General features: G+C 41.7%; 1 protein-coding gene and 1 long non-coding RNA gene across 9 annotated transcripts in view; both read right to left on the bottom strand.

The window, feature by feature from the left end:
* Positions 1-3,166: 3,166 nt before the first annotated feature.
* On the bottom strand, positions 3,167-6,634 carry LOC133380538 (uncharacterized). Its single transcript, XR_009761465.1, has 3 exons — positions 6,471-6,634; positions 5,053-5,123; positions 3,167-3,292 (listed from the first exon to the last, which is right to left on the bottom strand). It is a non-coding gene; the product is annotated as an uncharacterized LOC133380538 (long non-coding RNA).
* A 4,900-nt stretch (positions 6,635-11,534) lies between these two features.
* The window catches only part of ECPAS (Ecm29 proteasome adaptor and scaffold), an 81,841-nt gene continuing 68,659 nt past the window's right edge, over positions 11,535-24,716 (bottom strand). For all 8 annotated transcript variants that reach the window (XM_061632105.1, XM_061632115.1, XM_061632079.1 and 5 more), the window contains 9 exons: positions 23,971-24,162; positions 23,039-23,247; positions 20,389-20,432; positions 18,920-19,112; positions 18,066-18,210; positions 16,653-16,758; positions 15,909-15,997; positions 13,493-13,564; positions 11,535-11,819 (listed from right to left, as the gene is read on the bottom strand). In XM_061632105.1, coding sequence (XP_061488089.1) covers positions 11,680-11,819; positions 13,493-13,564; positions 15,909-15,997; positions 16,653-16,758; positions 18,066-18,210; positions 18,920-19,112; positions 20,389-20,432; positions 23,039-23,247; positions 23,971-24,162 — 1,190 coding nt within the window. In that variant the 3' untranslated portion in view covers positions 11,535-11,679. The remainder of the gene's footprint in view (positions 11,820-13,492; positions 13,565-15,908; positions 15,998-16,652; positions 16,759-18,065; positions 18,211-18,919; positions 19,113-20,388; positions 20,433-23,038; positions 23,248-23,970; positions 24,163-24,716) is intronic.

A 24,716-nucleotide genomic window follows, 5' to 3' on the forward strand; every position in this document is an offset into this window, starting at 1 on the left:
AAAAAATCCTGGCAACCAATTAACCAAGGTCACAGGAATCCCCATACAGCACAACCTGACCCAGGGGCTGCAGTTAGTGCAGAATGCTGTGGCACAACTGCTGACATGAGTAAAACCCTATCAGTGCATAATACCTCTGCTCTGAAATCTGCACTGGTTGCTGATTTGTTACTAGGGCAAGATCAAGGTGTGCCTTCCATGTTATGGGTGCCACATAGTACTTGTCTGCTCTTGTAAGAAATCAGTCCTTTAGTGTGGCAACACCTACGCTTGGGAACTCCCTGCCTATTGACACAAGGAAGATGCCTTCATTGTACTAGTTTCAGCACCTGCTAACAACATTTTTGTTTTGGCAAGCCTACCCAGGCATGTAGAAGCTATGAGGCACACTCCCTCTGAATACCGCTTACCATTGACTTGAAGGCAGTCCATTTCCATTTCAACTCATTGTTGGCTTTATTATTTTGAATGTTTTTAAATACCTGTCTTTAACTGTTTTTGCCAATAATTTTATTGTTTTAATTCCTTCTCTAAACTGCTTTCAGATTTTTTTTTACAATAAAGCAGTATATAAATGTTGTAAATAAAATACATAAATACATTTTAGAGTCACTGTGACCCTTGGATCTCTTTCCACTTTTAGGAACGACGGAATCTGCCTTATACCGACTCAGGCCATTTGGTACCATCTAGCTCAGTACTGATGACATGGACTAGCATTGGCTCTCCAAGATTCCAAGCTATAGTCTTTTCCAGAAATTGAATTTTGAACCTTTGCATGCAAAGCATATGCCCTACCACTGAGCTACAACCTTTCCCCTGATTAAAAAAGTATATTTTAAAATTGTTATTTTCAATTCACTAATGAATGCACATCATACCTAGGGCAGATCCACACCATTAATTTAAAGCACATTCAACACACATTTGAAGCACATGAATCACACCAAAGAATCATGGGAACTACAGTTTGTTAAGGATGGTAGGAACTATAACTGTGAGGGGGAAACTACACTTCCCAGGATTTAAGGAAAGTCATGTCCTTTAAATGCAAGTTGGATGTGCTTTAAACGTATTGTGTGAATCTTTTTCATAAGCTTTGCCTGCATGTAAATAGTTTTAATAATTTTTTTAAAATGGAAATGAGCTTTATCGTTTACTGGGTGACCATGGGCTACTCACTATCTCTCAGCCTAATCTGCCCCTCAGGATGAAAACAACAGAGAGGAACTATGACCACCCCAAGGAAGAAGGGTACACTTAAAATGTAGAGGAAATAATGATGTACGACCATAGTGTAAAATCAGATACTTATCGGAACATAGTATGAAGAAATATTTATATAAGCATGACTGTCAAAGGTGTTTATCATTTACACAACTTGTAAAGATATTTACAAAGCAATCCTGTGTTTGTTTACTCAGAAGCAAGTCCCAGTGTATTCAATGGGGCTTAAACAGGGAAGTGTGCACAAAACTGCAACCTCATGTGACAAGGAACTTCACTCACCCAACCCAAAATTCAGAATTGTGCCACTTTAAGCTGTTTTGCAACTTTTACCTTGTTTTTATGGGATTTTAAATGGATGTATTTCTTATTGTGAGCTGCCTTGGTTTCCAATTGGCACCCTACCTCATAGGGTTGGTGGAAAGACTACACACACACACACACACACACACACACACACACACACACACACACACACACACACACACACAGGAGATGTAAAATAGTTTATTGTCAAAACCAGTTGGTCACTGAAGAACATTTTTTAAAAAATCAGTATTAGTTTCCTACATAATAAAAGCAGTGATAGCTAAGTAAGCCCTGCCTAATTGCTTTAAAAATAGGATTGGTGGGAGAGAGAAAAATTTACAACACAAACACAATTCTTTGCTATGTTAATATGTTATGTTAATATGTTAATATGTTAATGTTTATTTATACCCCGCCTTTCGGCCAAACGGCCCTCACTATGTTCACTCAAAAGTCCCATTAATTTACAGCACAATCCTAACCATGTCTATTCCTGAGTTCAATGGAGTTTACTTCTGGTATGTAAGGATTAGCACTGCAGCTTTACCCCCAGAAAAGCAAGTATGGGGTTAAAGCTTCATATAGTTTTCAAAACACTTCCCTCTTCAACAGCCCAGGAAAAATTAAACTTGTTTGACTTCTGCACACAAGAGAGAAAAAGACTGAAAGCTATATACTTACTCAATTTATGAGATTTTCAGATAAGTAGGGGGGAAAGTTTTCTGGCCTTGCAATGGCGTCTAGCTACTGCCTTGTCAATCACAACCCTGACTTCACTTATTGGCTACAAACCTGAAAGGGCAGGATTAGAGTAGTCAGCTATGAGCTCATTTCACAGAAGTTGCAAGGGGGCTCACATTTTGGTGTATATCGCTTGAACCAGACCACCTAGAAACTTAATTTTGTTTTTAAATGAAAATGGAGAGTCTGGAGGTTAAGGTGACTCACCTGAAGACCCAGAGAAGACCCCCAAAATCCAGACTCTCTGGGCAAAACCTGGAGACCTGGCAACCCTAAGTGCAACCCAGATTTTGACTTTGTGGGAACATCTGCCCTCTGATTCCTCTGGTACTAAAGGGCACACTGTCAAGCCTTAAAGGAGTATGGGAAAGTGATGGCTCTTCCCAAATTGATGATCATGCTTGGAATACTATGCAGTCAAGGCCTCTGTTTAAGACTATATTGGCACAAAGGGGGAAGTGCTTAAATTGGTGCACTGATGGCATTTAAAGATGGAAAATCCGTTGCTCATTTCAAGCACATCTCCTGCTGCTTACTGGCGAGTCTGTCAAGATATAGGTTCTTACCTACATATGTGGTGGGGTTGCCAAAAGGGGCAAACATTTTGGGCTGCTACATTTTCTGAAGTAGAGGCCATCCTGTCAATTGTTATGTCGCCTGAGCTGACCCTATTGAATTTGTTTGATGAACCCAATGAAGCTCTTAAGAGCAAAGAACTTTCCAGTCACCTACTGATAGCAGTAAGGGCTGCCATAGCCTCTGCTTGCAAGATGCTAGATGGAGTTTCCCTGGATAGGTGGTATAAGCAGGTTGACAGATAGCCCTCGTAGAAAAATTGACACATGCTATTAAGGTCACCAAAGGCAAAGTAAACAAGACAGATACAGGGTTGTTCGGCATGGCTTTATTGTTTATACAAAATATAACTGTGGATAACTAGATGAAAGTTGCACCAATAGTTTTCTTAATTTCTTTCTTGCTTCAGGGATAGTTAGATTATACACACCTTTCACACCTACATAAAGTGAGAACACATTGCTGTTACTGGAAATCTGGATGTAAACATTAAATTTAAAATTTTAATTTAACTCTGTCCCTCTGTGTATATTATTATCATTATCATTGCAATTACTATTATTTTCATTTTTATTTTATTTTATTTTCTATTATTTAATTGTAATGCCAAACTCGATAAAAATAATTAAATAAAAATAATAAAAGGACAGTCTCCCATGGTTTAATTTTTTCTTGCGACATCCTCTCTAAATAGCTGAAAATGAAAAAAAAATGGACTGCCTTCAAGTCGATTCCGACTTATGGCGACCCTATCAATAGGGTTTTCATGGTAAGCGGTATTCACAGATGGGTTATCATTGCCTCCCTCTGAGGCTGAGAGGCAGTGACTGGCCTAAGGTCACCCAGTGAGCTTCATGGCTGTGTGGGGATTCGAACCCTGCTTCCTCCTTTCTCCTGCCCCCCTTTGTCTCCTTTCTACCTGCTTGTTTAGAAAGTAGCAGGGAGATTCTTGTTCCTCACTTTCTGCCACCCTCCTCTGCACTTGAACAAAACGTGATCCAAGTGAGGAGGGAGCAAAAGAGGGAGCAGCGAGTAAGAGGTAGCTGTTCCTAGTGCTGAGGAGTCTTCGGAACCCCTATCCAGGCATTGGTACAAGAAGTGCTTAAGCCTTCTATGCACTTTTCTTTTTCTGCTGCCCATTCACACCCTTCCCCCCCTTCAGATGGGTGCTGACCCTCCAATTGTTTTCCCTCATGGCTCTATCCTACCCCGGCCATTCTTCTTTCCCCAGTTCCACAGGCCCCAAGGCCCACCATCTTTATGGGGATATTTGTATCCCTTAGGAGCATCATCTGTCTGCCCACCTTCCTGCCTGCCACCAAACAGAAGATTTGGAAAGGTGAGTATATTCACCTCTTCAATGTCCTCCTTTTTGTGATCCTGAAGTGGAGCCCATGAAGAGGGAAAAGGCCAAGGATAAAGAACAGGCTAGGAGAAGACACTAGATATGACATGGCTCAATTGGGTAGCTGCCTACAACAGTTACATGGGTGTGTGGTTGCAGGCACAGCCCAGCCCAGCTCAGTCACTTGTTAAATTTCAAGACCTGATCATAATTAGGGGTGGTTGGCCTGGCTTTGTTATGATAAACATTTCTGCCAAAGAGTGCCATTGACCTCTCCATGCACTGGGATGTGGAGCATCAAGTTGTGTGGCTCCAATGGATTACTCCTCCCGGCCTTGCTTCAGTGATAGAAAGAGCCCGCTATCAGACCTGTTTCCCAGTGAGACTGCTCTACCCAGCCTTAGGCCTCAGTGGGTTCAACCTCACTAGGTCTACTGGGATTACAATACTGGCAGGTGTTCTCAGGGCCCTTGTAAATTCAGGCATTCCTATTCACTCTGTGGTGGGTCCCATGCAGGTTCTGCCTGCAGCAGAAACCAGTCAGCCAAGCAGCAGAGTGGGGGAACAATCGCTCCCCAGGAAGTCTGGCACTGAGGGTCCTTGGCAGGGGTCCTCGCCCAGTTAAGCTGGCTCCTTTATTGGAGTTATTGCTGCATGAGCCCAATAAGGAGGCGGCTGAGTTTCTGCTGCAGGGATTGTCTCAGGGCTTCAGGATTCCATTTATCGGTTCTTAGCATTCTGTGGATGTCAGGAACCAGTGTTCCATGTCCAGCTCCGAGCATATAGTCCAGGAAAAGCTAGTTCTTTGAATAGTCATGCCCCCAGGGAGAGAGTTCATGTTTGGTTTTGCTTACTGTGGATCCATGTTTATTTGTTGACAAAGCAGTTTCTTTACAATCCCAGGCAGCTGTCCAGTGTCTCATTCCTTGGTGTGGGAGAAAAATGAGCCAGTGAGCTTCCTGTGCAAGTGGGGATTTGAACATGGGTCTCACCATTCCTAGTTCACCACACTAACCTACATTATATTGGCCCTCATGACTTTGTCCCAATGTCCTTCTCCGTCTTGGATTTTCATTTGATCTGGCACAGAAATAAATGCCTCCCTTTCACCTAAATCAGGCTACCCCAACCAAGTGCCCTCCAGATGTTTTGGCCTATAACTTCCATCATTCCCAAGCACTGGTCATACTGTCTGGAGCTGATGGGAGATGGAATCCAAAACACCTGGAGTGCAAGTCTCCAAACAACTCCCCCAGACACTTATCTAGACAGCTCTGGCATTGAGCGGGGAGGGATATTTGGGGTCATTCTTCAAAATTCTGCTCATTTCCCAGGATTGCTAGAAATTAAATCTCCAAGTGACTTCAATCTCTAAGGGCCAAACTGGATATAACATTGTTCAGGCATAAGGGCCTGCTCTAGATTGGGACCCTAAAGTGCTGGTAGGAGGCTTTGATTCTTTCCCTGCCCTGGGGTCCTGATCTGGCCTGGGTCTTACACACCTGCTATTTGTCCTGGAAAAAAGTTCCCATTTCATCAATCAAAGCCCTGATTCAGATAAAGAGAACTTGCTTTTAAAAATGCATTCATGCCATTTCTTTCTATGTGAGCAATGTTGTATCATGGGCAATGGCCCTTCATATGGGAAATGGGGGAACTACCAACATGTCAAAAACCAGGAGGTCAGCCTCAAAGTAGGGCTGTTCCCAAACCCCTCCTCTGGTATCATTTCACTATCCAACTACCACCCAAAGTAGAAGTTATTATTGTTCAATCAGGGCATCCACAGGGATTTTTCAGGAGTGGGGGAGTAAATTGGAGCTATGCATTCAGTATTGTTGGCCCAATTCTGTGGAACTCCCTTCTGGCTGAGATGAGACAGGCCCCCGTCCTTGCTGAACTTTAGGTGCTTGACAAATATACCTTTCTGTAAGTAGGTTTTCTGTTTTTATTAGTTTTGATTGATTTTATCCACTGCATGTTTTTCATGATCTTACTGTGCACCGCTTAGAAATTTCGGTAATTAAACAGTATATAAGCAGCAAAAATAAATTAGTAAATAAATACCCCAAATAAACAAACATGCCTACCTAGAATCTGATTACATGTCTACCATTTCTGCTAGATCTGGTGACTGAGCAGTGGAGAAGCCTGGGCAGATCTGGTCTCTGAGACACTTATATTCCAGATCTATCCCTCAATTGGTTTTCAGGGGGCAGACCTAGTTTCTGTCAATAGGTAGGCCTGGCATCTGGACAATCTTTCCACTCACCTCTGAAATTCTCAGTTCTTTTCCTGTCTCCCTTCACTTCCTCCAGTCTTTAACTGCACTGCTAATAACCATCAATTCCACAGCCTCCTCCCCATTGTATTCCCTTTTCACTTCCCAAGGGAAAAAAACAGTTTAACAACAGTGGACTACACTTCAGGGTTGTCATACACTACCTTATCCCTTCCTTCAGTAAAACGGGTATAACAACTCTGGGCTACTCTAATCTTCTCTTTGCCTAATTGGTTAAATCTGCTTTCCTCAATGCCAGTGATTGCTGTGATTTCATTCACTGACTAAAATAACTCAAAGTGCAGTCAGGCTAGTTTCTCAGAAAAAAACAAATGAGAGCTATGTCTGCACATTTTACCTCTTATCTCAGGTTCTAGAAATGCTAGAAACATACCCTTTAAAAAAATGAAAGCTGGGAATCTGGGGATTATGGCTCATCTAGGGAGCACCTGGCCCCCTTTCCTGTGGACATACATTTCATTTGTTTAATGTGCTCTTGAAATTCTCAATTCATTTTGCAGGTGAGTCTTTGACGTTGTGTCTGGGGGCCTTTTGTCTTCATTCAAAAGCAAAGCACAGGCTCCCCACTGAAAAAATTTTAGGGCATTGTCAGCTGGGCAAACAACAAGCATCCAAGCCTCATAAAAACTAATGTGTTTGAAAAATCCCACACTGCAAATCTCTAAAAATATATATTTTCCCCTCTCTCTGCAGATGTGACCCGATTTTTTTTAAAAAAATTAAAAAACAGGGAAATTGGGCTAGTAAAAACCAGCCTATCAGTCCAGAAGGAATCACCAGCCCTCACAGCCAACTGAAACATGAGGGGGAACTTTCTTCTGAGTAGGCATGCAGAGGATTGCATAGGACTGTTGAGGAGCACATTTCAGCTTGCTCTTATTCTTTGGAACCAACTGGCTGAACTATTTTTGTAAAATTTCTGTACATATGCTCAGAGGCACTGTCCTCATTTCTACACTGTCAGACGATAATGATAATTATATCCCTCCCTTCTTCCCAAAGGATCCCAGTTTAGAATGCTTAGTGCCCCACAGCCTGAACTGACATTGCCTTCACAAACACACAATGTAAGAAAAGCATCGCTTCGGTATGGTTTGCTTTCCCACACCATTCATATAAAGCTCCTTCCTTTATCTGTGCTGCATGAATACAATGTGCCAGGGAGGGAGGAGACTACAGTTGTGGATGGGAAGCAGAAGAGTAGAAATACACTGGAGAAAAAACTCTGCATATGCTCATAGGCACTGATCTCATTTTACCTCTGCTAGGGAATTAAAGAGTACTTGTGCCTCACAGCCTAATTACCATATCACCATTGTCAAGGCTTGCTCAAACTGCATCCTTTCCTAAAGCCCTATATGACTTGGGATGAGGATATCTGAAATATCGTTTCAGCCCTTATACAGCTACTTGTTCAGTGCGGCCAATGAGGGGCTACCCTTGATGTTGTTCCAGAAGCTACAGCTAGTGCAAAATGCAGCAGCTCATCTGTTCACTGGGTCAGCACATCACCACGTTAGAAGAATTGCAATGGCTGCCCATTAGCTACCAGGCTAAGTTCAAAGAGTTAGTTTCGGTATATAAAGCCCAATACAGCTTAGGACCAGGATACCTGAGATACTGTCTCACTTCTTATATACCCACCCAGTTGATCACTTCACTCTGCAGGTGAGGGCCTCTTGCAGACACCATCTGATCTGGAGGTCCATTCTTCACAACATAGAAAGCAGACCTTGTGGCACCTGCCACTTTGGAATTCCCTCCCTTTCTCTTCCAACATGCCTTTTAAGTAGAGCTCTTTATCCCAGTCAGTCAGCATCTGTAGTAGAATTTTTAAATGTTTTGTTCTGCTGCTTGTGTGTTTGGCACCCTGAGATCCTTTGGGAGGAAGGCCAGGACATGTATTTAATAAATAAATAATGATCTTCACTGACACAGAGGCCAGCTCTCTTCTTACACTTATTTCTAAGTGATGGGAACAGAGGGAGAATATGTCTGGCCTGCAGGAAATAGCCAACAATGGCCTTCACGAGGCAAAGCTTCATGTGCTGCTCCATGTCCAGAGCAGGGAGGGCCAAAACTGGAAGAGTTTCATAGCCCTGTCTCGAGAATGAATGGTAAGAGATAACCAATCTGTGGACCATCCTCTACCAACAGAATTACCAGTTATATCAAAGAAGAGGTCATGCTCTTTTATTTAACTTTACCCTTTATGTGGGGAGGTTTCTTTCGGTCAATCCATTTACATACTTGACATCGAGATACAGAAATTCAATGTAGTGAATTTAATGGAGACCTTTCTTGCAACATTAGAAATCTTTCAACACAAAACAATTTGTAAATTCAGCGGGTGCTATAGTGTCAAATTTACACACTTCAATCCAGGTATACAAAGCAGCATTAAACAGCAGCACAAGAGCCCATATTTGGGCAACAGTGTTTTATAGTGCAATTGTTTTCAGAGGAAAACATAACTCTCCAAAGGCCACTTTTTTCCTATTCAAGTCAACAAATTTAAAAGAGGGATGGGCATCTGACCTCTAAGTCAACTTTTTGCAGGTAGGTTTTTCATAGAGGCACATGTTTGTTTGGTAAGTTCAGAATCTAAATTTAGAAGAAAAAAAGATATTCAGAGAAGCTATTCATTGAACTTGCACATTTCAGGTAGTTATTACTCTTGTTCTTATTCTGGAATTTTAAAGTCTTCAGTACAGTTGATATGAATTTCCATTTGGAAATATTTACTACAGCAGCTGCTCCAAACGCAACTTTTTAGATCCCATCTCGAAATACTGAAGCCCTTGCTGAAGAGTCATATCAGAGACCTAGCACATTGAGTATATGGGTGTCACAGGTTCTAATAAAACACTCAAAACTACTGTTGCAAAAAGAAAAAAAGCAACACTTGACATCTCTGCATAATACAAAAAAAGAAAGAAGCTCCTGCGAGACAAAATGGGCTATTTGTTAAAAGTTATGTAAAGATCTTAAGTCTACAAACATTCAGTTTTACAGATGTGCTTGGCAAACTCAAACTAAACGTAAACAAGCAGCTTTCTGTAACACATTAAAATCTTTTAGACTAGCTTACAGCACCTCATGGCACCTCCTTAGCTGTGGGTGCTAGGTAGAAGACAAAGGCTTTTAACCAGCAGACAAGCGTCTGACAACTCACTCGCACAAGCGCACACACACACCAGTCATAAACTTCCAAGTAAAGTTTTAAGGGCTAGATTGTAACACAGGCCAGCAGTCCTGAAAATGGGGGGGGGGGCATCAGGAGCATGCATCCCACCACTGCTGGCATTTTGCATGTATCTCAAGAGACAGCCATGTGTATTATGCCCCACCACATCTTCAGGATTTCTGGATGGCAGTTAAATGCGAAGCAGCCCTGAAATCCCCTTTCCTGTCAAGCCCATTAAACCTTCCTAAAGAGGTGAGAATATCCTGCATGAGCCCATTTATAAAGGCTGGTTCAAACAACTGGTGCCCTGAGACAATTGCCTCAGAAAGTATGCAGGGCTGCTCCAAGTGTATGAAGTATCTCTGCAAGAGTGCCGTTCATGCAGCTGCCAGAATGTGCATGATCAGAACAAATTGGAAAGGGGCTTATTGCAGCAGCTGCATGTATAGTCACCACATGGAAGGATTTATACAAGTAATGTTTCCAGGTGATCCTGGCTGTGCCATGAGCCCGCTGGTAGCCCTTGAGGGGGCTGCAGGCAATTGTGTGGAGGGTGCCAACTCAACAGGAGCAGAGGACAGTTTCGTACATTACAAAAATCCTACGCTGAAGGCACTTCCTATGTAGGAATTAACATGCTACCTGCATATAGATCCTCATGTGGGACAAATCCTACAAACATCTCAAATGCAAGACGATCACACATGACCATCTGCTAGCGGGTAGCACACCGATTCCTACACAGTACCCTGTTCTGTGTTCTGATGATGAATCTTACAAGTCTTGCTTAAAGTCATGGTGGTGAAGTTATATATAAATTAAACATTTAACTTCACCATTAAGAAACCTGTATTAAAATTGGAGCAAATGTTCTTTTTAAAAAAATGCGTTTGTAACTACAGAAAAAAGGGGCAAGGTAACAGGGCTTTTTAATACAATTGCATTTTCACTCCATGTTAAATGGATGTGATTTCAAGCCCGACGGTGCAGTAAAAATACTTCCTGTAAACCAGAAGATGCTGTGCCTGTTAAGGTTGCTATTTAACTGCATAACCTTAATAAGGTTAAAACTCTTTACAGTTTCCCAAAGCAAGAGAGCGGCTACAAACCTGAGGAAGGGAAGCCTACTATGAAATTTCTCAAAAAAAAACTTTTTTAGACATGAGTTGTGCTACTATTGAGTGTCATGCAAAACAACTTTGGGGAAGAGCAGTGCTCTATCTTGTTTGTTTCAAACTAGCCCTGATATTCACCCTTGTTTCCAGGCAGTGAGTTAAAGTGCTTTCCAGTGTGCATTCTTATCCGGGAAGATCTATACCTTTTAACACAGAAAGGCATGGACTTGCCCAATTTTTCATATTTGCTCCATTTTTACATCAGATGAAGTGACAGTATGTGGACCGGAACAACCAGCACACACCAAGGGGATTCCAAAAGGGAGTCAGGTTAAACCAACAGAAAGGCGGACCTCTTCATATTATTATTAGTTCATTTTGTCCTTCTAACAAGACCCAGAGTCCTTCCAAGAAGTAATGACTCCACATGAAAGGTACATGTCAGACTTTAGGGAAGTCTTTGATCTCCAATGCTCCCATGATCCCTTTGTTAATTCTTACAAGTATCATTTTCATCTATACAGTACAGATTTTGGCTGGTCTAACTTACAAATAAGGTGCTTCTTTCCCTCCTTAATTCACATGCAGATCAGAACAATTTCTCAAAAATTCATTACGTAGTTTGGATTGGGGTTGGGTTTTTTTAATACTCTCAAAGCTTTCATACTAGCCAAACTGCTTGAAATGGTTACAAAAAAGTAGGGGGGAGGGAAGAAGAGAATTAATGGGGAACAGAATTCAAGGTGTTCTTTATTTTAGCCAAGGAATGATGCATGCTACAAAGTCGTCTTTACTTTTCCTCTCCTGTATTCAGAGCTCACTGTGCTCTTCTATTTCTCCTTGCTTTGTTTTGCATGGCACTTGGTTGGTTGTCAGTTCATTCAAGATTTTCTAAGGTTTTCTTTAACAAAGTTGCTTTCTCTTGTAGCTCCGGCCTGCTATCCAGCATCAGGGCTGTTAATGAGCCAGTGAGGAGTTCTCTGCTTTCTGCACTCAGGCTTTCCCACTGTTTCGACTCTACAGAGGGAGAGGGAGCAGAAGAACATTTCATTCCATACACTGCCACTTGGTTTTTCAGCCATAAAAAATGACTCAAAGTGGTTTAGTTTCAGCATAAAATTGTCACTTAAAATACAATAAAAAGCATTAATATGTTCTGGATAACAACAAGTGAGGAGAATGCCCTGGAAACCATCCATTGAACTTCAGATGGCGGGAGATCCTGTCACAGAACCCCTCCAGATGATTTCAAGGATAGCACAGAAATAAACATGGACAAATATGAGAGAAGTGCTCCTTCAGCTGTCCAGAGTCCAGATCACTGAGGGCTTTAAAGGTCAGAAACAGCACTCTGAACTGAGCCTGGAAACTAATGTGTAACCAGTGTAGCTTCCTTCAGGACTGGCGTTACATGGTCCCTTGAGCAGGGCTGTGGAGTCGGAGTTGGAGTCGAAGTCGGAAGCAATTTTGGGAGGAGTCGGTAGAAATGTACCGACTCCGACTTCAAAATAAATTTTGATTGACAAATTTTTTAAAATATAAATTCAAAATGTCAAAGAAGCTTCCCATGAAGTCAGCTGTAGTTGAGCATTTCACCATAACTCAAGACGGAAAACATTTTGTGTGTCAGTGTATGACACAGGACCCAGATGAAGACAAATGCTGTGATGCCAAGATCAGCGCATATTCAGGCAGCGATAAAAATGCTCCTATGAGAGCTTCCAATTTAAAAAGACATTTACAGCCCTTTCCAGGGCTGTGGAGTTGGAAGCAATTTTGGGTGGAGTCGGAGTTGGACAGTAGAAAAATAGAGTCGGAGTCGAAGGTTTGGCGTGCCGACTCCACAGCCCTGCCCTTGAGCCAAGTGCTTCAAGTGTGGGGCTGCCTTCGAAAGGTGTTCAGAACCTGCTGACAGTCCTTAATGCTGCCCTGCGCTCCTTTGGGAGGAAGGGCAGGAAACAAATTCAACAAACAAATAATAAATATTGCTGTGGCTAGGCTAACCCAAGGGTAACCAACATGGTAGATTACAACTCCCATCAGCTGCAGCCAGCATGGCCTACGGTGAGGGCTGATGCTCAGCTTGATATTGAAACAGATACATAGACAATCCAAAGTGTCTCAGCCATGCAAGAAACAGAGACTGTAGGAAAAAACAGACACTCAATTGTACTTCCAACCCTTTATCTTCAAAGGTGTTTGCCAACATATCCCAGACATATTTGGGAAGCCATACGGGATAATGGATGGGAAAGAACACAGGAGTCCAGATGGCAGAACATCTGTATCTCAGCTTCCTTTCCAAAACCTTCCGTTATGTTTCCCCCTTCTATTACCTGCCCCCATAATACTCCTTGCTTTAAGAGGGGGAAAAAAATTTACTTTCAAACATTTAAAAAATTGCTATCCTAAAGCAAATAAAAGCAAGTGTATTTATTCCAAACAACTGGTGTCAATTTTATGTAGTTTGTGCAAAGAAACCGGGCTTCCTCAATAGAGAATAGGAACTAACCTGCCCAAAACCATCCTTTAAACAAAAAACAGAGCAGTATACTCACCCCCATAAATCTCTACCTGTTATTGCTTTTAAAAAACCCAGCCTAGACTAGAGCTAAACTGCAGCATTCTTCAACTGTTTGGATTTAAGAGGTAATCTGGTTAATCAACATGTCCAAAACCATGAAACTTACCTTCAAGTTTTGTAAGCAGTAGTTCTATCACTGACAAGGCTTCCGTCCTTATGGAGGTGTAGCTTCTATTCTCTGAGGGAAGAGATGTTATATTCAAGGGTGAATATAACATTTGAGGAAAATGTAGCTTTATGCCAGAGCACATACAGGCCACATATACCTTTTAACCAGCTCTCAGAATTCAAGCAACGTTGGCTGTTAATTTCTTCTAGACCAATTAAGAACATAAGAAGAGCCTGCTGGATCAGGCCAGTGGCCCATCTAGTCCAGCATCCTGTTCTCACAGTGGCCAACCAGGTGCCTGGGGGAAGCCCGCAAGCAGGACCCGAGTGCAAGAACACTCTCCCCTCCTGAGGCTTCCGCCAACTGGTTTTCAGAAGCATGCTGCCTCTGACTAGGGTGGCAGAGCACAGCCATCATGGCTAGTAGCCACTGATAGCCCTGTCCTCCATAAATTTGTCTAATCTTCTTTTAAAGCCATCCAAGCTGGTGGCCATTACTGCACCTTGTGGGAGCAAATTCCATAGTTTAACTATGTGCTGAGTAAAGAAGTACTTCCTTTTGTCTGTCCTGAATTTTCCAACATTCAGCTTCTTTGAATGTCCACGAGTTCTAGTATTATGAGAGAGGGAGAAGAACTTTTCCCTATCCACTTTCTCAATGCCATGCATAATTTTATACACTTCTATCATGTCTCCTCTGACCCGCCTTTTCTCTAAACTAAAAAGCCCCAAATGCTGCAACCTTTCCTCGTAAGGGAGTCACTCCATCCCCTTGATCATTCTGGCTGCCCTCTTCTGAACCTTTTCCAACTCTATAATATCCTTTTTGAGATGAGGCGACCAGAACTGTACACAGTATTCCAAATGCGGCCGCACCATAGATTTATACAATGGCATTATGATATCGGCTGTTTTATTTTCAATACCTTTCCTAATTATCGCTAGCATGGAATTTGCCTTTTTCACAGCTGCCGCACACTGGGTCGACATTTTCATCGTGCTGTCCACTACAACCCCGAGGTCTCTCTCCTGGTCGGTCACCGCCAGTTCAGACCCCATGAGCGTATATGTGAAATTAAGATTTTTTGCTCCAATATGCATAATTTTACACTTGTTTATATTGAATTGCATTTGCCATTTTTCCGCCCATTCACTCAGTTTGGAGAGGTCTTTTTGGAGTTCTTTGCAATCCGTTTTTGTTTTAACAACCCTGAACAATTTAGTGTCGTCAGCAAACTTGGCCACTTCACTGCTCACTCCTAATTCTAGGTCATTAATGAACAAGTTGAAAAGTACAGGTCCCAATACCGATCCTTGAGGGACAATCTCTGACAGAGATGTATTGTTACTATTGAAAATAATAATACCCCAAACAGCAAAAACAATAATAAAATATTTGCCAGAGATTAACTTTATTCTTTATTCTATTTCTATCCCGCCCACCCTCCCAAAGCAGCTCAGACATAGAGGGGTCAGAGGGCAAATAAGAGCCCCCACATTTATTTATGTAATTTCTAAAGTCCAGTTCATAGAATGACACAGCTGAAGCTAGTCATACAGTAATGGAGGAAAGAGTCACATGTGCTCCTTCCCACCACAAATTTAAGAGCTTTGCTTTTTAATATGAAGTGTTCAAAAATGAGTCTGTTCCCTCTTGCCTCATCTGCAATGCTACAGGACAGAATTCTGATCACATCAAGTTTTCTTCTGGCCCTATAATTCCACATGCAAGTAGGATTGTATTAGGGAGAATGTGGGGTGGGTGAAGCAAGCTCCACCTTCTCTGTTCCCATCACACCCCACAAACATCTGAAGCGGGGAGCCTCTTGTACTCATGGAGGATCCTCACACAATTTAGAACCCAGAGCAGGTCTTTGTTGCAGCTGCGCATTTTAGTCACCTACGCTGAATGCACACAATCCTTTCTCCTCATTCAAAAGCAAGGATAGACTGAGCAAAATCAAGCCTTGCCACACCTGATCTTATGGGTGAAGTGCCTGGATCACCAACATGCTTTAAAAATGCAGTGTGGATGAAGACCCGCATGGATACTTCTGCCATGGAACCAATGATAACGCTCAGGCAGTTGCTATATGAATTAACCCTCAACACCCTTTGCTTATTTAAGGAGATAAATTTTGTGGCTGCAAACAAAGCCTTGGATTACGCTGTAGTTTCAAAATGCCTTCAATTACTAAAATCAGTTAATCCTGATAATCTCTGCTGGTGAGACAGAAACATATATTAACCCTGCATCAGGCTAATAGTTCATTCAGCCCACCCATGAATCTCCAAAAGAGGCTCAACACAGATGGATACAAGTAATTCTAAAAGCACGAAGTACTCCATTCTGTTCCTCTAGTCATCTAAGCTTTAAAATGGGTGGCCTCATACACCACCAAAAAGACACTTACCTAGAGAATGGGTAATAGAGGAACAGGTTTCTAACAGTATTCTTGTCAAAGTCTCAGGATCCGAGTGTTCTGCTTCAAGCAACAGCAACCTATCCAAAGGAAGAACAATGACATTACACCTTGTTGATAATATCAGAACAGTAGCTGCCCAGTTTAGGGCTACAGCAGAAAACTGCAGGAAACATTAGAAACCTCTCTGGAAGAGGAAGGAAATATTTCCCTTTTTAACTTCCTGAACCTAGGGTAGTGGTGAAAACTTCACAGCATGCACTGTTTAGTCCTACCTACAGAGGTCAGTTTGAGCTGAAGCTCATGGCACATATAGATTGCAGAAACAAGATGCACTAACATTAATGCATCTGAACCTGGAGAGAAGGACCATTTACAGATGAACATTTGCAAACTGGCAACTGACCATGGTGTTCACCTTCCAACATTTTGGAAACTGATCCTCTGCACTGCCTCACCAAATTTTCTTATTTATTTACACCCCACTTCAGTAGTATGGATAGTTTTCCATCCTTCCACTTCTCCAAAATTTCTGATAAGGTGCAGAAGCTAACATTCTCTTCACCATTGGGGAGACAGTACAGATGCCACTATTCACCAGGAGACAAGACCTTACAAAACAGAGGCACCATGCACTTCGGGGATTTGACTCAACTGCATAAGAATGCACAAAATGGCACAAGAGGGGGGGAAAAGGCACAGAAGCAGCAGCTCCAGCACCTGCAGTAAAATTACCCTTGAAAGTAAGCCTTCATAGCTTGGAGCACTCCAAGCTGTACTTTCCATGTACTGAGTTTCAGCCGCTCACACATTAGTTTGCACAGCTCTTGTTGATAGCAGCCTGAAAAACACATTTTCAAGAGAATAAAGATAAAGGTAAGACAGAAATCAACATTCCCCATTTCATCCTATTCTTGACACATAATCACCAGGGGGTTCAAAAATCCAGGCGCTCGGTGGCATTGACATCTAAAACATGGACGTGCTGAAAAGGGCAGGAAACATGACAGTTCCTCCTCCTGTTTGAATTACTACATGTGGGACCTGGTTGCCTCCTCCTCTCTTACGTCCCCCTTCACTGATAACCAGACACTCAATGAAGGAACAGTTCCCTAAGTGAGATGCCACCATTTCCAGGTAGGCTTCACACCTGGCAACCTCTCAATTATGCAATAACTGGAAGATAATTGGGGGGGGAGGGGAGGGAGAGAGAGAGAGTAGAATACAACAGTCAAGGCCAGATCTAATTTCTTGTCTGAAACACTTCCACTCCCTCCTCTGAAGCTGCCTCCTATTTTCTGCAAAAAACCTTCCACACACACTTTGCCTATCACCATCCTCTTCATTAAATGTAGATGGGGTCTAAGATTACCCTTGCTCAGATGTTTGCCTGAACACACAAGGGTTAAAGATATATAGAGGGCAAGCTCCCACAATGCCTCCATACGTGTGGACCACTCTCAAATGTTTGTGAATCAAAGATAAAGGTCTGATTCTAACTGTATCCAGCTGAATGTGGTTAAACATAATAAACATGTTCAAAAAAAGAGTTGCACCTTTATTATTACAATGAATAAAAATGTATTATGGATTAATTTAATTTCTATCCCACATGATTCCTCCAAGTCAAACTCTTTTTCCTGTCTACTGTTTTATTTAAATATATATTTTACCCCACCTTTCAACTGGTTAACAAAACTGAAAAGAATCACTCAACAAATAAAGCAACAGAGTGGGCATTCAATAGCCCTACTCAGAGTAGACCCATCAAAATAAATGGACATGACTTAGATCCATTAATTTCAGGGGGTCTACCCTGAGTAGAACCTAGTTGTATACAACCCTCTATGACTACAATGAAATCACTAAATATCATAGAAGTCAGCCTTTAAAAAGAAATGACATTGATTAGAATAAAAATACTCTGAAACGTGACTGTCCTTGGCATTCTTCACTTTCTGATTTTTTGGAGACACTTCTTTTTTTTAAAAAAAAGAAGATAAAAATGCCTCTTGAGTTTCCAGGATCAAACCTTTTATTTAATTATTTTTCTTTCACAAGAGCGTCAAATAAATGAATAAATAAGCAAACAAATACACCTCCAAACAGTTTACATAAAATAGAAAATATTTCTAAGGAACAACCTACATTGTGTTTCTGCATTTGTAGGCCATGCTTTGCCCAAACTCTCAAAGGCACAGAGGAGAGATTCCATCTGGAGCTCCTTTTCATATTCATTCTCGTCCTCATCATTGTCCTGGGGTGAACTGGTTCCCATGTTCTCAGGACAATTCTGCAGCAGCACCACAGGATGGGAGGTTTGGAAGAGAAGAACGTGGGTTAAACTTTTGCACTTCTTTACGCAACATTAGGAGAACCTGCCTAACAGTAAGAGGTGGTCAACAGCAGAACAGACTGCCTTGGAAGGTGGTGGGCACTCTTTCACTGGAAGTAATTAAGAAGAGGCTGGACATCCACCTGTCAGGGATGGTGTAGCTGCCTCCAGCAGTCAAATGATCCTGCACTGAGCAAGGGGTTGGAGCCAAGCAGCTCCAAGGCCTCTTCCAACTTTATGATTCTAATAGTTTGGATATCCCAGATCATGTATTAAAATTACTGTTGTTCAATTTAGTTGTCTCACAGAAGGGCAAAAGATTTAAGATCTTTAGAAGGTAAGTATATGCTAGTTTTTCCCTTGGCAAGTGCTAGTGAGAGAAAGCCAACTGTAGAGACGAGAGTTGAACAGCAAACTAGGAAGTCACCAGTTAAAATCCTGGCTCTTTCACAAACTCAGCAGGTTAGACAAGCCACTACTTCTCAGCTTCAGCCCCCACCTGCAATACGGAGGTAACAGCACTGGCCTATCTTATAGAGCAGTTATAAGGATTGCTGAGAATACATGTGAAGCATTTTGAACCATCTGCAGAGCTTTATAAATGGGGGTGAGCAGTAGTATTCATTTTTAGTGGGGTATTCAAAAGCAAGGGGGACTGAAAATTCACCTTCTTTATTATTGGAAATATGATGTCTGTCAGCTCCTGGAACCGATTTTCCTGCGTGGTCTTCAGCACATCTGCCGTGCACCGGAGAGCCACAATCTTGTACCTGAGATTCTCTTTGCGGCATTCCTTAAGCATAGCCTGAAGAATGTCATCCATACTGGGCTGGTTGTGCACTGGCTTGTGCAACTCTGTGCTGAAAACACCAAGATCAAATAGGATTTGGCCACTATTTGCCCACCTTATTAAGCTCACAGCTCAGGCCGCCCTTGGTTTATTTATTCATTTAGGAAACCTATATGCCTCTCTTCAAACAACATTCTCAGAAACCTTGCATACAACAAAACAAAACAATATGAAAAAGTTGTTATGCCCAATGGCCATGCTCCCATTGGTACATTGTTGCCAACCTAACTTCACGAGCAAGCTTTTAGCTTCCACCTCACACTCCCTTTCTATAAGCAACAGTAACAAAATGATAACCTTTGTAGATATTTTATTGCTTATTTTGATCATTGCTTTATTTTGCATGTTCTAAGTCACTTCAGTGTTTTCAGAAAAACAGCATATAAATGCTTAAAATACCATCAATTTTGTTCTCCTTTCATCTGATAAACTTCTAAGGGCTAACACGTGGCCCTCCAGGTGTTGCTGAACTACAACTCTCAGCCTGTCCAGTGGTCAGAGATGATGATGGGAGTTGTAGTTCAGCAACATCTGGAGGTTAGCCACTTCTGCTCTAAGGCTTTGTTGTTTTCTTTCTTCCCCTCCCTTACACATCAGAAATATATCCACTAATTTCCAACATCTATTCTTGCCTTCTTTGCCAGACCCCTTTCTAACTCCTCACACTTCAAGTATACCAATAGCAAGCTCGTTCTCCAGCTGCCAGTCCTTGTGTAACCAAAAGTGGCATCGTCCACATGGAAGAGGGAGATGTCACTGGGCTTGGGGGATGCCCAAGCTGCAAAAGTACAAAAAAGCCCCCAAATACCACACTTAATTTTGTTGCAAGTCCCACTCATTAAATTTTAATTTTCAAAAGCGTAAAATGATCCCAAGACTTGCCGCACCAACATTTACATGCTTGGGAGAAGCTGTACCTCCAGCTTCAGCAGCAACATTTTACAAACACATAAAACACATACCCTTACATATCTCTTTTTTGGTCTCTCTTCTCTACTTACTACATCTAACCCATTCATCCCTCTTATAAAACAAATCTTGCTATCTTTACCCCCACCCCTTCTACCTAATCCTTGTTTTGTTCCTGCAAGCAGGAACTAGAAATCTCCTAGTTCATCTCCACAAAAAAAGTTCTTGCAATAGACCTAGGCTGAATAGACCCCAGATAACAACTCTTCTGATCCTCTCTATACACAGAGAGGTAGTTTCACCCATTTCAGTATAGGAATAGCACCATTTGCACAATAAAAAAGTTTCAGAACCAGTAAAATGATGGACTTTTTTACCTGCATGAACAGGCGACACTGGCAATAGCTTTCAATAACTCCTCCTACAAGTGTCATCAGAAAACAAGAAAAGAAAAGTATTTTAGCAGGGGATATCTACAGTGTATGTGCGAGGGGAAAATCTTTAAATTCTTAACAAATCTGAGTATTGCAGAAATTGCAGTATCTTTCAAATGTCATGGATCCATGCAACAGCAACATAGATTCCAACACAACTCCAGGCACCAAATCATACAACTAAAAACATGTAAAAGAAAAGCTACTGGCTGCCTCTAGCCTTAAGATTTTTATTTGTCAATGGTTCTTATGAAAATCATATGACTTTTAATATGTCGTTAAACCCTTTTTTAAGATGTCTTGAAAGCTCTTAAAAATGTTTTTAAAGGTGTTTTGTTTTAATGTATTTTAAAGTCTGTTTTTATGATGTTTTTAAGTTTTTTTAGTGCTTTTGTTTGCCACCCTGGGCTCCTGCTGGGAGGAAGGGTGGGATAGAAATCAAATAATAAATAAATAAATAATATGATATGGTTCTATAAGCAAATACAGGACCCAGGGACCATTGTTTTTGAAACAATGTTATAAGTAGGGAAACAACAAAACATATAAAAACATTTAGAAATACATATTTTCAGATAAAATATGTTTAGAAATATGTACTTAAATACATATTTAAATGCAACTTTTCATGTGGATTTTTTAAAGTTGCAGATTAATATGGAAATGGGTCATAATGGACTTACACAGGCAAACACCATGCAAAAGTGACAAAGCCCACAAATACTGATTTGTTCATCCCTAGCTACAAAGTATTTTAAAAGCCTCTACCTTGCATTATCCAATCATTGGCCTTTATACAATTTTGGACAGCCAATCAGATTTGTATGTTTCATACACTAGCATCTTATGGTGAAGAGCAGCAGCAAAAAGCAGGTGGGGGGACAGATTTACCAAAGCAAAATTTAGGTGTAACAATATTTTTAATTTATTTATTTATTTCATTTTTAAACCGCCCATAGCGAATAGCTCTCTGGGCGGTGAACAAAACAAGATTAAAATACAATATTACAATAAAATTACAATAAAATCAGCAACAAGTTAAACGGAAAAAAAAAATTAAATGAAACACATTGAACATTAAAATGCCTGGGAGTATAGCCAGGTCTTAACCTGGCGCCTGAAAGAAAGTACCGAAGGCGCCAGGCGTATCTCCACAGGTAGGCTGTTCCACAGTTCGGGGGCCACCACAGAAAAGGCCCTAGATCTAATAACAATCCTCCGGGCATCCTGATGAGTTGGTACCCGGAGGAGGGCCTTGGATATTGAACGAAGTGAACGGGTAGGTTCATAGCGGGAGAGGCGTTCCACAAGGTATTGTGGTCCCACACCGTGTAAGGCTTTATAGGTCAAAACCAGCACCTTGAATCTGGCTCGGAAACAAATAGGCAGCCAGTGCAGGCGGGCCAAGACAGGTGTTATATGCGCAGACCAGCGGGTCCTCGTTAACAACCTGGCTGCCGCATTTTGCACTAGCTGAAGTTTCCGAACGGTCTTCAAGGGCAGCCCTACGTAGAGCGCATTACAGTAGTCCAGTCTAGAGGTTACCAGAGCGTGAACAACTGAGGCGAGATCGTCACTGTCCAGATAGGGGCGTAGTTGGGCTACTAAGCGAAGATGGTAAAACGCATTCCGTGCCACCGAGGCCACTTGAGCCTCAAGCGACAAGGAAGGGTCAAAAAGGACCCCCAAGCTACGAACCTGTTCCTTCAAGGGGAGTGTAACCCCATCTAGAACAGGATGAACATCCACCATCTGGGCAGGTAAAGAGCTCACCAACAGTGTCTCAGTCTTGTCTGGATTAAGTTTCAGTTTATTAGCTCTCATCCAGTCCATTATCGCGGTTAGGCAACGGTTCAGCACATCAACAGCCTCACCTGAAGAAGGTGAAAAGGAGAAGTAGAGTTGCATGTCATCAGCGTACTGATGGCAACGCACTCCAAAACTCCTGATGACCGCACCCAGAGGCTGCATGTAGATGTTAAAGAGCATGGGGGACAAGACCGACCCCTGAGGGACTCCACAATGGAGAGTCCAGGGTGTCGAGCAATGTTCCCCAAGCACTACCTTCTGGCGACGATCCGCTAAGTAGGAGCAGAGCCACTGCCAAGCAGTGCCCCCAACTCCCAACTCCGCGAGCCTCCCCAGAAGGATACCATGGTCGATGGTCTCAAACGCCGCTGAGAGATCAAGGAGAATCAACAGGGTCACACTCCCCCTGTCCCTCTCCCGACAAAAGTCATCATACAGGGCGACCAAGGCTGTTTCAGTGCCAAAATTTGTCTTTATATGCACTCTTGTTCATTAAATATAATCTTTTTTATTCCCTCATGTTCAATTTTTTTTTAAGCAGTAGGCCCTGCATGGTTTCAATTTAACCCAAACAAACTTACTGACATAGGAATGATGGTACAAAAAAACATCCATTAGATTTGGATGTATGTTGTCCAGCATGAATCAGAATTTCTTTTTGCAATATCCAAATCAAAGACATCATGCAAAAGAATGGATGAAATACAAGTGTTTTGTGATATATTTTCATGCCATTTCTCAACTATGGGACTAACTACCTTCCCCATAGTAATGATGTCTTTACCTTTCCTGTCCATGTTCTCCCAGACAGGCCTTGCAACAGAGCAGTGAGCACCATGCCCAAGTGGGGAGGGACCAAGGAGCCAGTTTGTTTTGCTATAGACGCCATGGCAGCTGCTCCCTGAGCTTTCATCTTCCAAGACTGGGACTGCAAAGCTTTCTGAGTGATTCCTATCAATTCCTCCATATAGAGCCTTATGCCACCATAGGTACCTAGGTTTCAAAACACACAAGATCAGGAAAAAGCAACAAAAGCAAGTTGATGTTAAAATATAGTTTCATGAGAACTCCTTTAATCTTTACTGAGAGATCATCTGGGGAAGCATAGATAATCAAGAGCTCTATTTCAGAGTTCAGAAGGCAAGAACAAGAAACAATACTTTTTTTCAACAGATACATAAAAAACATGATTTTTCTTTCTAATTTCATGGCTAATAAATGATATATGAAATAGTCCCTCTTGAGAACATTTAGTTTGAACCAAGGATTCCCAAAGTGTGGTCCATAATCTTTGTTCAGGTGGTCTCCGGAAGACAGAACTTTGTTCAACACAACAGGCACATGGATTGAATTAAAATATTCATAATGATTTTTAACTTTATTTTATAGCTTCATTTATTTCTCATTGTATTTTACTGTTAGAATGTAAAAAAATACTTTAGGATCTAGCACAGAGCATTACAATTGCTAAACAACAGGCAGAAAAACCATTAAGTGCAAATATCCTTGGGGGAAAAACTAGTATGTTTTTTTAAAAAAGGGTTCTTGCAGACATTGTGGCTTATGAATTCTCCAAGACCAAACAGAGGGCTGAATCCACCTAGCTCACTATTTAATTTATTTACTTTAGGATTTGTATCCTGCCTTTCTATTTCATAATTTAAAAAGTCTCAAGTGGGCTAAAGTAATCAATTATAATTCACTAGATCAACTTACCGGGCACATTTTCCTGCCAGACTTCAGTCCACAGGTTGCCATCCTCCTTCTCTTCTTTTTCTTCTTCAGGAAGCTCATGCATGCCCAGGAAGGCCAGGGGCAAGACATGCTTGGCTTGATTCTTTAGTACATCTGGGCTGTAGCGCCCAATAGCATGGACAGTTAATGCACAGGCCATTTTATAGACTTGTTCTGAAGGAGAAGAACAAAAGTACAGATGTGGCCACCTGCAGCACTTTTTTCTTTCCACTATAGCACTAGTACAAGCCAGGCTCAGTATCGCTGAATCCGCATGTCCAAAGGCCACATACCATGGGGATATAATCTGCCTTCTAATATACTGCAGTGCATTATTCAGTGAATATCCTAAACACCTCATTTAGGAGGCATCAGACATTGAGTTTAAAGTCTGTAAATAAAGAAAAATCCACACCGTACTGGGTTTGTTCCAACAGCCAAAGATCATCTTCACCTTGCTTTTGAGTTGCTAAACAGATTGTGCTGTACAGAAGCAGCCATGATTACTATTGTTTAACTATATAGCAGTTTTCCATCTGCCAAATGATTTATGATCTCCGTTCTCATAAAGAGCTCAGCTCAGGCCATGCAGTAAGTTTACAGCTAAGTAAAGAAACTTCTGAACCCTGGTCTTCCAGGTTCATATCCAAAACCCAATCCAAATTGGTTCTTAAAAAAGGATTTTTAAGTGCAAATATACCAATTCACACAAGAGGTCTGCTCTCAGG

Source organism: Rhineura floridana, chromosome 1 (assembly GCF_030035675.1).
Source record: "Rhineura floridana isolate rRhiFlo1 chromosome 1, rRhiFlo1.hap2, whole genome shotgun sequence".
In the NCBI taxonomy this organism is placed as follows: domain Eukaryota; kingdom Metazoa; phylum Chordata; class Lepidosauria; order Squamata; family Rhineuridae; genus Rhineura; species Rhineura floridana.